Source organism: Theropithecus gelada, chromosome 9, assembly GCF_003255815.1.
Source record: "Theropithecus gelada isolate Dixy chromosome 9, Tgel_1.0, whole genome shotgun sequence".
Taxonomy (NCBI): Eukaryota; Metazoa; Chordata; class Mammalia; order Primates; family Cercopithecidae; genus Theropithecus; species Theropithecus gelada.
In genome coordinates this window covers 83,364,307-83,381,527 of record NC_037677.1, presented here as the reverse complement: position 1 = coordinate 83,381,527, position 17,221 = coordinate 83,364,307, and the positions used below count along the sequence as shown (strand labels likewise).

At 38.3% G+C, this 17,221-nt stretch overlaps 1 protein-coding gene across 2 annotated transcripts in view; it reads right to left on the bottom strand.

The window, feature by feature from the left end:
- Positions 1-17,221, bottom strand: part of A1CF (APOBEC1 complementation factor) — a 77,918-nt gene that overhangs the window by 16,941 nt on the left and 43,756 nt on the right. For both annotated transcript variants that reach the window (XM_025396359.1, XM_025396358.1), the window contains 3 exons: positions 16,446-16,576; positions 11,014-11,252; positions 3,084-3,248 (listed from right to left, as the gene is read on the bottom strand). In XM_025396359.1, coding sequence (XP_025252144.1) covers positions 3,084-3,248; positions 11,014-11,252; positions 16,446-16,576 — 535 coding nt within the window. The remainder of the gene's footprint in view (positions 1-3,083; positions 3,249-11,013; positions 11,253-16,445; positions 16,577-17,221) is intronic.

Below are 17,221 nucleotides of genomic sequence, written 5' to 3'. Positions count from 1 at the left end.
CCAATCATCCATTAGCAAAGAAGAAAAAGATCCTCTGAAATCATGATGCAAGGAATTGGAAAATTATTGCTGTGTTTATTATCAACTTGTCACAACACATAAACCTGAGGAGAAATACACCTGCACGCCAAAAGGAAGGTTATCAGAGGGTCATGGTTCCCCAAGTGTGGTCCCCAGACCAGCAGAATCAGCTTTGCCTGGAAACTTAATAGAAATGGAAATGCTTGAGCCCACCCACGATGGGCCATACAATCAGCGATTTAACATGCCCTTCAGGTGATTCTAATACTGCTAAACTCTTGTAGGAAGATCAGATTTTGTAGAATGACTATAATGGGAAATTCAGCAGATACCCTTAGGCTACAGTGGGGAAGAACAAACCATCTTCAGATCCCAATTTTTGTTCCAATTATCATTTATGTCTCTGAGTGGCAATATAGTATTATTCAAGTTCATCATGGTTAAAATGATACATGGTCAAATATTTTGAGGTAATAGGTAGGTTCCTCTGAGGGACCTAAACTTTAAATGGAATTTTTAAAGAGTCATTTTCCTGTTTCTTTCCATAAATTTTTCTAGATAAGTATAGCCTTGGCACAGTACATACTTTCCAAGATGAAACAAACTAGTTAGCTCTGACTTTTCCCTCTCAATGCAGCAGATGTCTGCTAGTTGTTCACCTTCAGCAATTCATATTTTTTTTTTGCAGAGGGCCAGGAAGAACAAGCCACACATCATTATATAGCCCTGAGAGTTGTGCCACCAGCTGCAGACTATGACCTGAAATCTCTGGACACACTTTAGTCCCAAGAAGAAAGAGAAAGTGAGAGAGCAAGCAACAGAGAGATATGTGACGTTCATTATTTTCATGATAATTAGTAGGATTCGGGCACACATGTCTCTTCAATATATGCCAATACACAGACTGGGAAAGCTAATGACCAGGGACTAGGAAAGGAAGCAGCCTTTTAGTAGTTTCTCATTCTAACCCTTGGCAAAAAAAGGGTGCTGTTTTAATTAGATAAAAATAAGAAGTATTATTCACTCTGGGAAGGTAGAAAGTCAACATGCAATGAGGGGAGAATAGTAGGCAATATTTATACACACACGTTATGGTTCCTATGCCTACAACTGCATCAACATTCAGATCTCAGCTTAGATGTCACTTCGAAACACAAATCTTCTCTTCACTCCAAGAGTAGTCTGTCTAAGATGTATTTTTTCTGGAATTTCTTAAACTTTTTCCACGCACACATCATACTTGTTGGTTCCTTCCCCAGTGCCTCGCACACAGGAGCTACTGAAGGAAAGACAGTTGAATGAATGAGTGAGTGAATGGAATAAAGATTGGGCATGAGAGTATTAAAGTTTTTAAGAACATGTCCTTTACCAGATTCGAGTTCAAATCCAGGATCTGCCACCTGCTAGCTGTGTGACCCTCGGCAAACCACTTAACTACTCTGGGTCCTGGTTTTCTTATCTATAAAGTAATGGAATGAATAAAGCAACCTGTATTATAGAGTTGTGATGAATAAATGACACATGCTGTGAAAGGGCCCACTGCAATGCTTGGCACACAGTAAGGTAGTCCATCGTTTGCAGTTTCTAGCTTAGTCATGGATTCACAGCTGTTGGTGTGGAGCCACACCATGACACTAATATTTCAGGGAAGGCAGAGTTCTTGAGGCTGGAGAAAGATCCTTGGTGAGTCTTTCAAAATGGAGCGGTGACATCCTTACTGAATATCCTTCAGAGCAAATCATCAGCTTATCATTCTGTTCTATCTGAAATACCACCCAGAGTTGGAAACAGACAATTTGAGTATGTGCAAGTGAGTATTCTCAGGTAGCTTTAACATGACAGTACCATGGCCTAAGCTTATTAACAACCTATAGAATTTGCCAGGAGGCTGGGACATTCTCAGTTATGAAAGGATATTACTACTATGATAACCCTAAGCCACTGCTGCCCAGAGTGTGTTTAAAGACACAGTAATCCCACAAGATGGTATGCCAACAAAGAGCAGTCGTGCTTCAGAAATTTGAAAAATGAAGCTTTCTGTATCTCGGAGAATTTCAAAGCATGTCAGAAGGCTAAAGACTGATAAGTTCCATAATGAAGAAATTAATTTAATTTTGCAGAATCTGGTGTTTACAAGTTTATTTGACCATGGAGCACTTTTATCAGTAACATCTACCAAAAGATTATAGAATTAATGTTCTGAACTGTTTTTGGGAAATGGTAATTCGCACATTGTTTCTTGAAATGCTCTACCTCTCTCAGTGTTGTAGCTCCTATATGGAGAAGAAAGAGATGGGAAGTCAATCTGGTGGCTTAGAATTGATACTGAAAAATATTGGCAAGATGAGTAGCAACTAACTATCCCCTTCCATCTTCCCTTTATTCCTTTCCCTTCCTCTTCATTTAAATGAGGTTCCTAGGATTGTCACCTTTTACTTATGTCACAAGTGTATTCCGTTAGGCCAGTGGTTCTAAACTGGGGCAATTTTGCCCACCCATAGAGTATATTTTGCAATGTCTGAAGGCATTTTTGATTATTACATCTTGGAGGTTGCTACTGGTATCTAACAGGGACGGGCCTGGGATGCTGCTAAACATCTTACAATCCACTGGACAGACCCCTACAGCCAAGAATGATCTGTTCCAAAATATCAGTAGTGGTGAGGCTGAGAAACCCTGCATCAGACATATAGTTATGGCATGCATTGTTTATTACAGTAAATATTTATTGAGCAATCATTGTACCCCAGAGCTTAAATGTCCGAGGAAGGAGGAAACAATAAGAGGGGAAAAAAACTCACGAAATTTATAGTTTAGTGAAGAAAATAGGTATTCATTAAATAATCACATAGATAAATATAAAATTATAATATTGATAAATATTATAGGACCATATGGCTTGATTTTCTAATCCAAAGTTAGGAACATAGTTTGAGAGGTTTGCATGCAATTATGAGATGAGCTAAATCAAAGCATTTCTACTTAAAGTTATGGGAAGTCAGCTCAAGCATAGGTGCTTTTAAAGAATGTTTTGAAAAACTAATCTTGTATATATGTCCTACCTGGTTTGATATTGTTGAATTCCTTTTCAATCATCTCTTCAGAGGTAGACAGCATAAGATTTCTTACATATAGGATTTTCACTGAAGACATTGTATCTTCATCAACTTCTACTTCTGGCTCTGCCCAGTCTACTGCAATAGGATGTCCCCACAACTGAATTCTTCCTGTTGAAAATGATCACAATTATGATTAATTATGTACAAATCAGGACAACATCATCTCAGTTTATACTGATGGTCTTTTAAATTGGCCTGACCCTTGAGGTCTTGAATGAGCAAGAAGACCATTAAAATTGGTGAGTATTGATCTTAAGAGACATTCCAAATAAATGGAGTAACTGACTAGAAGGGAGTTCTGTGTGACCAGTGACTTGTTATAACTATTGATTATAAGGGGAACCAGGATGCGGTTTGAGGTTGAACAGAAATGAGGCAGCAGAGGGCACATTTGGCTCTTACAACAACACTCATTGGATGAAGGTAGTCACTTAAGGTAAGATAGCAAAAGGGAGAAAGGAAAAGTATGGATTTAGGGCCCAGATATAGAGTCTGACTCCACAGAACATTAAGAAGGTTACTAGGAAGAGTATTTACTGCTGTTTGAATCTGTGTTGTTAATTTGGCTAAGTACCACAATTGAGATGTTCCAAAAATGGTGTTTCGGCAAAGGTGGGTGGGGCTCAGGCATCCTTAGCTTGTTTTCTGTCCCTCACACTTGGTCAAGGCTTAGACCAGCTGTGTTCCCTCTTAATCCTCTTTCACAACATGAATAAATCTGGAATCTGGAGACATTTTTAAAAAAATCCTAATTAAGAAGACAGATGACAAGCAATGGAAGAGTCTATGATGAAAAATTTAACTCTTCTGAAAAGGGTAGTTGTTCTCCATGGCTACATATATTTTTGTATTACTATAAACACATTTTATTGAGTGTCCTGTATTGTACCATCTGTTCTTCATGTGCTATCTCAGTTCCTTCTGGCAGTAACCCTGTGGGGAAGTGAATGACTCCCAATTTTACAGAATGGGAAATGAGCTTTAGAGAGGATAACTTTCCCATACCTGTTCTACTTAACCGCCTCCCCCTTTTTTGTTGTTGTTTTGGTTTGGTTTTTTGGTGACTCTGCTCCTGTACCCCTACACAGTGCAGATCTTGTTGAAGTGATGAGAGGGGAGTGAGAGTCAACCCAAGTTCTAAATTTCATTGGAAATCTAGTTTGTTTTTTATTCATTGTTTGGGAACAAACTTTATCCCATAAGCAATACAAAGCTTAAGAGAACAAAGTCAGGAATACTCAGTATTGGTAAGGGTTTATTTGTTTAATTACTACACATGGGAAGCAATTATTTTCAATAAGAATGTATATTCCTTGAAAAGCAGTCAGTAAAAGTGTCCGCGGCACTGGCATTCTAAAACCCAAATGAAGAATAGGCATGTCTTAAGAGATAACTGACCTTAGAGAAGCTGGCTCTTGTTACCCTAGCTGTGACTGTCTTGTTCTGTATTGCATTCCAGGGGATAGTGTTCTTCATTACTCTCTTCCCTTCCCCTTTTATGCTTTACATTAGACTTTTTTTGTTTGTATTATCCCAAGATCCCCAAGATTCCCAAGGCTCCCATGTAACTCTGGTTTTGGTAGCTCTGGTTTTGGCCAAGCTCATCCTTGGCCCCATATTGGGTGAGGTTTAAAAAATAATGAAACCTGGATTCCACCCAATGATGTACTAGAGCCAGTTCTTCTCTACTTGCAAAAATAGATTATTTTTGCATTTCTCCTTCCACGCTTTTTAAAGTTACGATTAGTCAAAATTGCATCTATTTATGGTATACAACATGATGTTTTGATACATGTATACATTGTAAAATGATTAAATGAAGTTAATTAACATATCCATCACCTCACATACTTTTTTTGTGGTGATAACATTTAAGATCTACTCCCTTAGCAATTTTCGAGTATACAAATACATTAACTATAGTCATATTATACGATAGATTTCCAGAAATTATTCATTTTAATGGAAACTTTGTATCATTTGACCAATATCTCTCCATACCTCTGCCTCCAGCCCTGGTAACCACCATTCAACACTGTGCTTATATGAATTCAACTTTTTAGATTCCACATATAAGTGAGATTATGCAATATTTGTCTCTCTGTGCCTGGCTTATTTCACTTAATATAATGTGCTCCAGGTTCACCCATGTTGTTGCAAATGACAGAATTTCCTTCTTTGTAAAGACTGAATAATATTCCATTGTAACTAATAAGCTCAGTACAGCTGTAAAATACAAAACTAACATACATAAGTAAGTAGCCTTTCTATACACTAACAACAAGAAATCAAGAAAACTGAAAAAGAAATCAAGAAAACAATCTCATTTATAATACCATCCCCCCCACAAAAATACTTAGAAATAAATTTAACCAACAAGATGAAAGATCTGTATACTTAAAACTATAAAATATTGATAAAAATTTAAAGAAGAAACAAATAAATGGAAAAATAGCCTATGTTCATGGATTGGAAGCATTATTATTGTTAAAAGGTCCACGCTACCCAGAGCAATCTACAGATTCCATGCAATCTCTATCGAAAATCCAGTGATGTTTTTCACAGAAATAGAAAATACGATTCTAAAATTTGTATGGGGCCACAAAAGACCTTAGCCAAAGAAATCTGAACCAAAAGAACAAAGCTGGGGTCATCACACTACTTGATTTCAAAATACACTACAAAGCTATAGTAATCGAAACAGTATGATACTGGCATAAAAACAGACATTTCAGCCAGTGAAACAAAATAGAGTCCAGAAATAAATCCACACACTTAAGGTCAACTGATCTTTGCAAAGATGCCAAGAACACACAATGGGGAAGGAACAGCCTTTTCAACAAATGATGTAAGGAAAATTGGATATCCATATGCAGAAGAATGAAATGGGACCCTTATCTTACAACATACACATAAGCCTAGTTAAAATGGAATAAAGATTTAAATGTAAGACCTGAAACAGTAAAACTACTAGAAAGAAACAATAAGGGAAAATTTCTTGACATTGGTCTGGAAAATTGTTTCTCGGCTATAACCCCCAAAGCACAGGCAACAAAAGCAAAAATAGATGAATGGGATTGCATCAAACTAAAGTTTCTGCACAGCAAAGGAAACAATCAATGGAGGAAAGAGATAACCTAAGGAATGGGAAAAAATATTTACAAAGCATACATTCGATAAGGAGTTAATATCCCAAATATATAAATAACTCAAACAATCAATAGTAGGAAAACAAATAACCCAATTAAAAATGAGCAAAAGGCCAGGTGTGGTGGCTCATGCCTGTAATCCCACCACTTTGGGAGGCCAAGGCCAGTGGATCATCTGAGGTCAGGAGTTTGACACCAGCCTGGCCAACATGGAGAAACCCCATCTCTACTAAAAACACAAAATTAGCCAGTTGTGGTGGCGCATGCCTGTAATCCCAGCTACTCAGGAGGCTGAGGCAGGAAAATCACTTGAACCTGGGAGGCAGAGGTTGCAGTGAGCCAAGATCATGCCATTGCACTCTAGCCTGGGCAATAAGAGTGAAACTCCATCTCAAAAAATAAAAAAAAAAAGGTCAATGGATTTGAATAGACATATCTCAAAAGAAGAAATATAAATGACCAACAGGTATATGAAAAAATGCTCAACACCCTAATCAGGAAAATATAAATCAAAACTAAAATGAGTTATCACCTCACACCTGGTAGAATGGCCATTATGAAAAAGATCAAAGATAATGTTTTCAAGGATTTGGAGAAACAAGAATACTTGCATACTGTTGATGGGAATGTAAGTTGGTACAGCCATTATGGAAAATAATATGCAGGTTCCTCAAAAAAAAAAAAAAAATAGAGCTACCATATGATCCCGCAGTCACCATACTGGGTATATATTCTTCCCAAATGAAATCATTATGTTAAAGAGATACATGCATTCCCATGTTTATGGAAGCATTATTCACAATTACCATGGTATGGAATCAACCTAAATGTTCATCAACAGATAAATAGACAAAGTGTCAGAATTTTGTGAGCCTGTTAAAGCCACATTGGTAACTTGAAATCAGCCACAGTGGGAGTGTTAATACCATGGAAATTGGCAAATGCTACAAATCAGGGCTTTTGTTTTTTTCTCTAGGAGCTGGCTGTTAAAGATTTACCAGCTCATTACTGACCTCCGGACTGCCCTTCCCAATTCTGATATAAGTGGGCTGGATCTCAGGAGTTTTACAAGTAGCTTAGTTAATTCTAAAATGCAGCTACAGTTGAGTACTACTGCTCTAGCTTTAGTCTTCTCAGCCTAGGACCATGAACTGCTGCATAAGGCTAAGAGAACAGACGTGAGAGTAAATATAGGAAGCAGTGATTTCCACCAATATCCTTTTGAAGGCCTCTGGTGAAAGCGAGTGTTACAGAGTGATTTGAGAACATGAACTTGAAGTAAGACAAGTTCAAATGTCAGAACAATGATCCTGGCTAGAAAACATATCCTTTCTAACATCAGTTTCCTTATCTACAACCTACTATTGTTGTGAGGTCAAGAAAAGATGATGCAGATAAGACTTAATAACTTTTAAATGATGATTCAACAATACACTCTCCTTTTAATAATTTTTCCTGTTTTTGTATGTGTATAGTTTTCTCAGAATATGCACTCTTCGAGTGCAATGGTTAGGTACTCCTTTTTTTTTTTTTTTTTTTTAAGAATCTCTCATGTCATTCAGAAGGGAGCAATATATGTTCTAGATGCTTAATAAATATTTACTGACTGAGCGATTCCCAGGTATTCCTATTTACATGCCATGAAGATGAATACCCAGTATCATTAGCTAATAGATTTAGCTGTGAATCACACAATTTGACTGAAGAATAGAATCATCTGGAAAACTTAAAACACCAGTTCCCTAACTTTATATTCCAGTGATGCAGATTCAATTGATTAGAGGCTGACATGGGTACTAATATTGTTTGAAAACATCAGGTAATTCCAATGTGCAGCCTAGGATGGAAAATCATTGATTCAAATCATGGGTTTTCAAATGTGCAGTCCTGGGAGCAGTAGCATCCTGGGAGCTTGTTGTAAATGCAAATTACCTGGCCCGACACCAGACCTACTGAATCAAGAACTCTGGTGGTGGGATCTAGCAATCTGTGCTATAACAAGCCTCCCAGGTGATGCTGATGCAGCCTGACGTTGAGAATCACCGCCAGGACTTTTCTTCAGAGCATTCTTAGAATGCCTTTCTAGTTTCTGAGTGGGATGCAGCAACTTCGTCCTCTAAAGAGCTCAGTAAAGGTGAGATTTGTCAAGGGGGAACTGCCACTGTTTAGAGAGGAGGTAACTGGCTGAGGAGCAGTTACATCCCTTTAGACAACCATTGTCTCTGTCTCCAAGTCTGGGTCAATTAAGAAAAAGTTTCTTGTTGTCTTCACTTAGCATTTTTTCTCAACAGTCTCCTTGTTCTTTTAAACTAGCTTCTCAAAGGGTTGGCAATTACAGAATTCCTTTGTCGTGGGTGAGTCTGCAATGGGGTAACTGGTAGAATGATCCAAATGGGTGATAGGTTTTATTCTGAGATCTCATTAGAGGCGAAGGAGTTTGCTCTGGCTGGCTTACTCACCACTGTGCCTCATCTTGTTAGTTTGCTGATGAGTTAGTTGCTGACTAAAATCCAGCTGAATGAAATCCACCTGAGACTGGCTCAAAGGGCCATAGGTAAGGGGGTTGCATTGGATCATGGTGAATATGAGTAGTGGATGGGGAGGGGAGGTAGCCTCCCTATGGTGTATCCTGGACAGAGAATCCACAAGGAAAAGTCAGGACTGTGCCTAAGAATTTCTAAGCTTATCCGACAGGCCCTGGCCAGCCTAGTCAGCTTGACTTACATAAAGAAGTTCCTTAGTGGGCCAATGTGCCATTCTCTTTGAAGAGATGGGGAAGCTTTCAGGAGGTTGAGCTTCTCCGGGATTACTGGATTGTCTTGACCCTGGAAACTGTCTTTCACCTGTTTTGGACCCTCTTTCACTCTCCTACTCCCCCACACCCAAAATTATTTCACATATCTGTTTTTACAGATAATGAATGGCTTCCTACATTGAGGGAGGAAAGTGACTAATTCGGGCTGGAATACTGGAGGCAGGTTTCTCAAGAAGGTACTGGCTGAACTGGGGTGACTGTCACAAGTGAAGGAGGGGCAGGTATTCCTAGTAGAGGATATAGCATTAGAAATAAAGGAGACAGACATAAGCATGGAAGTGTCTAGGTCATTGCGTTGTCTGTCCTGATAGAAGGAAGAGTTTTTATTGGGAAATAGAAGGTAGCAAATATGGTCATAAAAGACCAGGAAATGAATAAAAGGTCTTAAATAATGAACTCACATACTTAGTTCTTATACACAACAAGGAGTTATGAATATTTTTGAACTGGCCAGTTAGTGACAGACATCATTCAGCCTATAGATAGAGATTGAATTCCTGAGATTGAATTCCTACTGTTTGCAAGAAGGTATTGAAAGGATAATAGGATATTTTGGAAACATTAATCTGGTGGTAATGTTCAGGATGGAGAAGTCGGAGGGTGGGGCACATGGAAGAGAAAGCAGAGCTGGGAGAATAATTAGATCTTGAAAAAAATTACATAAGATTTAGAATATGTGTGTTTATACTTCAGTGGTGGCCTGAGAACAGGATGGATACAAAAGACTTTTCAATGGTAGAGTTGTCGATGTTGAAGAAGAAAGAAGAATTGAAGCAGATAGCAAAATACTATGTCCAGGTCACCAAAAAGTATGCCCCCTTGAGGAGTCTTAGTCAGTCTATCTATGGACCTGTGATTTTGATGACTTGACTGCTGGCCAGTGAAGAGGGAAGAAGTTGTGAATGAAAGATTCAACATTAAAAATATCTACTTCTGTAAAAGATTCAGCAATCTTTGGAACTGTCTCCTTTTGTTTTTCACTTTAAGTTGCCTTCATGAAGATATTATTGAAAGATCTTCCCCAAGCTAGAAGCTGTCTCCTAGTTTTGAAGATATCTAGGGGGCTGATCTAGTATTGGTTTGTTTTGAAGAGTGTGTACAAAGGCAACATAAATGTAGACGTCTTTGTTGTGGTTGTTTTGTTTTGAATTCTGGTGGCTCTCTCATAATTTTCATGAGAAAAGTTCATTCCAATATGTCCAGTCTGTCATTCTTGAAATCTTCTTATTTTAGTATTCATTTAAAAACCTGTGTAAGTTGTAGTGAATGTTTTAGAATGAGTCAAGAACCCTAAACAACTTTCCTAAGTTGATCTGACCGAGGCAGTGTTGGGGTGGATAGAGAATTTGCTAGTTATTCAACAAATGGGATCTATCCTGTGGTTGTAATAACTAACAAATAAAGGTGCCTTTCTAAGGAGAGCTTTTATCTCTCTTCTCTCAAATTAGACAGAAATTATGAGACAACAGGGAGTCATAATGAAAGTATGTCACCTAGTTGTCATTGGAATAATGTATCACTTGAGGTTTTATTTCTACATTGTAATGGAGAATATACCCTAATTCTAATAAGCCTGATAACAAAATCTATACACAAAAGTAACTGTGATTGATATACTCAATTTTAAGAAGACTCTTTATTCATCATAGGATTGCTGTCACTTAAAGTTCTAGGTTTCTTGAGTGCATGTAAATTACCCTCAATGCACAGAATGAATATTTTTCAAAACTGAGTCTGTGAAAACTTCAGGGAATGGAATCAACTGTGAGATAGTGAAGAAGGATAAAAAAATTTAAAATGCAACATAATGAAAGATAGAGAGCCAAAAAAATTAAAAATGCTTATTTTCTTTGTGGAGGCAGGCAGGATAGAGCACAGAAATCTCATTTTTGAGGAGGGTATTGCTAACCTGGTAGCAGTTTCCTCCTTGCCATGGCAGCCGCTCGATGACTCTCATACTCCACAAAGGCAAAGCCTCGGTTTTTGGTTTTATCTGCAGCGCTTGGGTAGACGATGACATCGACAACACCTTCAGTAACCTTTTTCATCTCCGATAAGATTTCTTCTCTCTTTTTGGTTTTTGGGATGCCCCCAACAAATAATCGGCAGTTGTCCACACTGGCACAAACCCCTAAGAGGCGCCCATTTCTGCAAAAAGAGCAGGGATTTTGATTGATGAGAATCCTTGTAGGATTCAGGTTGAAATTGTATGGCCCTGGGCCAGATGTTGCCTGAAGATGTGGGATGTTTGGATTCATAGTGTTGAAACCATTTTTGTAGAGTTGTGGCTTCTTTTGCAAGATTATTAGATGTGTCAATATGTGCTCTACGTTTTCAAAGAAAAAAGCTATTTGAAGCTGAGTAGCATCTGCTTTCTTTGGGCTAGATGCGGATTCAAGAGTTGTGAATCCTCGCCACTCCCTGAAGCAACTCTAACACTGAGGCCCCTACACCTAACCCAGGTTGCTGAAGCCACCTGCCTGGCCCTGCAGTCACTTGAGTTTGCAACACCTGACATTCCTTTGTTTTTGCAGCCAAAGAGAAAAGCTGTTCTGATGTGACCTCTGTTAAAAACAGTCTCTTATACTTGAACACATTTTCACATATGATCTTATCTGGCCCACACAAAAAGACTGTGGGATGGGCAGAGTAGATGTTATTTCCATTTACAGATGAACTTGAAACTCCAAGAAATTAAAAGACTTGCTTAAAATGTTATAGATTTTAAGGAATGAAACCTAGTTCTGGGATCTTAGTTCCTGTTTCTTCCACTGTTCAGAGTTGCTTCTTAGCAAGTTGAGGTATGTACACCTGCACTGGCAGAGTATACATTGATTAAACTATTATGGAGAACATTTGGCAAAATTTATCAGAAGTCTTAAAGTGTGCACAACCTTTGACCAAATAAAGTATCTTCTGGGAATATGTCCCTAGAAAATAAAAATCAGCACTAGAATTTATGTTTAAGGATATTTATTACTGCTCTTTAAAATCTCCCCCAAATTGGAAATGAGCAAAATACCTCACGGTAAAGAACTGGTTTAATGTCTCTCAACTGAGATGTTACTGGATTTGAACTGGAGATTTTCTCATTGCATACCATAGTATGTTTATCATCTCTAGTTCTTGCCTACTACATGCCAATAGTGACCAATCAGATCATTCAAAAATGCCTCCCCACCTTTCTAAATGCCCCCTTGGGTGGACAGTATTCTCCTGGTTGAGAATCACTGATAAACAAAAGACAGGCATTCATACCATTGCATGCTCTGCAGTCATGAAAAAGAGTAACGTAGAAGAATATTTATTGGTTTAAAAAAACCAGTTCACAATAGGCTGTTGGCTTTAAAAAGCTATAAAATAAGTATATGTGAAGACCATTTTGATTAAAAATGTATAGAAAAATCTGGAAAGACAATAAAATGTCAACATAGTGGTTATTTTGGGGCAATGGAGTTACAGAGAAATGGTTTTAACTTTTATTACTTTAGGCTTTTTTTATGTTTTCCATGTGTGACATATTAGGCTGTATGACTTTTGTAATAACACTAAGTTATTAAAAATGGGTGAGGTATGCTTAGCAGAAATGACCCATTTGCAGTGAACACAAGCTCTCAGCCAGCTGCGTGGGCGGGCGATTTGTCTGCTACCCGTGGAGCGAATGGCTCTTGGTTGTGTGGCAGGTTTTCTGACCAGGGTTAGGCCACTATCCCAGCTGTCTCCTATGCTTTGCTGAAGAAGCAAGGACTGTGTGTCAGATCTGTGACAGCTCCATCTCAGTCTAGTAAGAATTGTGCCAGGAGCGTGGTTCTCAAGGGGAGGGAAAGGTTGATAAAATAATCTTCCAAGTTTTTTTTTTTTTTTAACTTCATTTAAAAAAGAAAACACTAAAACCTTTTCCACAGTATTAATGTATTTAGAAATTATATTATTTTTGATAGTTAGGGAGCCGGTCATATATCAGTTACCAGCAGGGGGAGCCTAGAATTCCATATTTTATTTTTAAACTGTTGTGGTTTGTCGGGAGCCTTTGCCGGAATTATTTGGAGACAAAGAGCCATCTCCTCTCAAAAGCTGAGGCCACAACTTTAATGTCTCTAGAAGCCAGACATTTAGATGATGATCAGTGAATATTTGATGAAGTAGAAGCTCATATAATGATATGTGGGTGAGAAATGGTGGATAAAAGCAAATTAAAGTTTTCTTCTCTGCATCAAAAGTTCTCTCCCTGGCAGGACTGACCCAAGGCAGAGTGGAAGTAGGTGAAGTTGTCTATGGGTTGTTTATTCTGGTTTGTCTTATTCCATTTATTCTACCCCCTAATTTTTAAGACAACACTCTGCCTTTACCTTGCTTCTGGCATCCAACCTGTTCTTTGACTGGAATCCTGGCCAGTAACTTTCCCTTCCTAATTTCTGTCATATTTTTCCTTTCCTTTTCCCTTCTCCTCCTCCATCATCACCACCATAACCTTCTGCAAACATTCACAGAGCACCTAGTATGTGTCAGCACTGAGATGTATGTACATTATTTCATTTATTTTTCAAAACACCTCATGAGGTAGGTATATTTTTATCTCTATTTTACAGACAAAGGCACTAAAATTCACAGAGGATACTGTTAATTATCAGTGGCCATGGTGGATTGATTGTATTCATTATTCATATCCTATGAATATTTACAGGCCCTATTGGGTAACAATGTGTTAAGTAGATACAGCAAATCCACTTGATTCCCTACAGAGCCCATTCCATATCCATCTCAACTCAGATACCATTTTGGGTATTACTGTTACGATGTCCAGGTTCCATGAAAGACCAAGGAATGGGGGAACCTTCCAATTCTGGAAATCGTAAAACTATAATGTAGCATTTTGTAGCCCTTTCAAAGCACTTTAGTATATATTCTTTCATATAGTGAATGCTCAGAACATCTCTGTGTTCAGGTGCCAATAATAAAAATGATGCTCAAAGAGATTAAAGCATTTGTCCAAAGGAACCTGGGCTGGATCCCAGGTCTCCTGATTCCTACTGCAAACAATCCTCCACATACTACACAAAGCTCTTTCGGGTCTATGGAGGCACCTGTGGGAGGGGAACCTTCTTTATGTTTTCTCCAAGACTCTCTTCTAGAATCCAACCTTGGAACTGAATGGTTAGACTACAAGTAGTTGCTGAATCTAGCTGATCTTCCTGTGGCTAAGGAGTTGTTTGCTTGTTTTTTGAGACAGAGTTTCGCTCTTGTTGCCCAGGCTGGAGTGCAGTGGTGTGATCTCGGCTCACTGCAACCTCCGCCCCGCCAGGTTCAAGTGATTCTCCTGCCTCAGCCTCCCGAGTAGCTGGGACTATAGGCATGCACCACCACGCCCTGCTAATTTTGTATTTTTAGTAGAGATGGGGTTTCTCCATGTTGGTCAGACTGGTCTCAAACTCCCAACCTCAGGAGATCCACCCGCTTCAGCCTCCCAAAGTGCTAGGATTACAGGTGTGAGCCACTGTGTCCAGCCCAGGAGTTTTTAATAAAATGAGCCAGTAGTTAATTGATTTACAGACTGTGAGGATAATGTATGACTTCTTTTCATCTTATAGAAAGTGAGAGAAAAATAATTGTGGTAAATCTGCTCTTTCTGCATTCATCAGATTTAAGATCTACCCATTTTAAGGTGCAGCTCTGTTTCAGAAAGGGATTAGATATTTAAAAAACTGCATCTAGAATTAATGAACTGTGAAAAAAAATTTTTTTAAAAATCATTTGTCAACCTATTACTGTGTTCCAAACACTGGGTTAAGCACTGTAAAGTTGTTATAATATCACTGCAATAAACTTATGAAATAGATAGTATCCCCATTTTATAGATGAGGAAATTGAGGCTTAGAATGGTGAAGTTACTTGGTGGCACTCAAACGAAGCATGGCTGACTCCAAAACTATTGATCTGTAACTGCTGTACTAATCTTCCTCTCACATGGCTCAGGGCTTCATTTAAGAAATAATTTATGACAGTTCCCTCTCCAAGTGAAGGTTTTAGAAATCAGACAATTTCATGATATCAGTTTTATTTCCAGTTTATCAAAACTGGTTATTGGTTGCACAAAGTCAGTTACATGGGACTCTCCCCTAGTCCCATGGTCTTAATTGCTATCTATATTTAACTGACCCCCAAATTTATATTCCAACTGTGACCTGTCTCCTGACTCCACTACAATGCAGACAGTCACCTTCTCAACACCTCCCCTGGGATGTTCAATGTGCATCTCAAATGTAAAGTGCCCCAAAGAGTCCTTCCTGTGCTATCCTTCCAGTCTTTTGCATTGCAATGGCACTAGCAAGTTCACAGATACTTGGATGAAAATCCTAGGTTTCCTCCCAAAATTCTGAATTCTCTCACAGTCTAAATCCGACATCTAGCCAGTTTTGTGTACTCGATCTAAAATATATTCCAGATCTCACCCTTTCTTATCTTGTCCACCACTGACCCCCTCATCCAACTACCACCATCTCTTGTCCAGATCTGGACAACTGCAGCAGCCTTCTAACTGGTGTCCTCTTTCAAATCTCACTTGCCATAGTACATTCTCAACCCAACAGCAGAGGCATGTTTAAAAAACTGTAAATGTAATCAAAACTCTTTCCTCCCTTCTATTAGAAGAAAATTCAAATTCTTTACCACAGAGAACTTCTGTACTTCATCTATACTTCCCCACTGAGTACACAGCTCTCCAACTGTATTGCTTTCAGTTCTCCTCTCTACCCTCTTTGGCCACATGGGCTTGCTTTCCGCCCCTCAAACATATCACGCTTGTTTTCACTTTGGGAACTTTACATTTGATGTTCTCTCCTTTCCTGAAATAACCTTCCCAAGGTCTGACTGTCATGACTGGCTCTTTTCATTCAAATCTCAGATTAAGTTTCACTCTGCCAGAGAGTATTTTCTTAAATACACAAAATTAGAGTAGCCACCTTCTCACACAACTTTATCCCATCCCTGTTTGATTTTTTTCGTACTATTTTGAGTGATCTTATATATTTGCTGTGCGAGTAGGAAATTATACCTTGATATATTCCCAATATTTTGAACACTGCCCAAAATATATTTATGAAACAGGCAAATTGTTAAGTTTTGTTTCTTTTTACACTCATAGAACTTAGTTTGGTACTTCATATAGTATTGATATTAAACAAATATTTAATCAAATTTATTTTTGCCAAGGAAAATTATTAATCTGTTTCATTTCTGGCTTGGCTTTTTTTTTGGCATATACCATATTAGATAAACTTGATAGAAAAACAGATACAGGTGCATTGTCTGTTTCACTTTTAATCTAGAAGAGGCAGAGCTTACCTAATTTCATAATTATTAAGTTGCTTGATTGCATTCTTGGCTTCCAGTTTATTTGAGAATGTTACAAATGCATATCCTCTATTGTTGCCATTAAAATCCATCATCATTCTCATTTCATAAATTTTACCGATCTGCAAGTAATAGAAATAGAAAATTTATATGTTTGTACTTCTGAATGTATGTGTGCATGTGCTGATACACACACACACATACACACACACACACACACAATGTTTTCTGAAGTTTGCCTCCTGCCAGTACTACTTGGCATTTGCATCCCATGTGGAATGGTTTGCATATTTTCACGTGGGTTCAGATCAGTTATCTGATTCGTGAGAGAACTTAAGTTAAATAAAATGTGTCCAAGTGACATTTCAGCCTGAGTTAACAGAATGTGTTTTTAGTAGAGCAAATTACCTTTCATCACATAATTATCTGGAACATCTTAGAGACATGAAAACACATTTTATCATAAGTATAGTTTCTTACACCTGTAATTCCAGCATTTTGGGAGGCCAGGGCAGGTGGATTGCTTGACCCTGGGAATTTGAAACCAGTTTGGGCAAGATGGTGACACCCTGAGTCTACAAAAAATACAAAAATTAGCTGAGCATGGTGGCACGTGCTTGTAGTCCCAGCTACTTGGAAGGCAGAGGTGGGAGAACTGCTTGAGCCCAGGTGATCAAGGCTATAATGACACATAATTGTGCCACTGTACTCCAGCCTGGAAAACAGAGCAAGACACTGTCTCAAAAAAAAAAAAAAAATAAATAAAT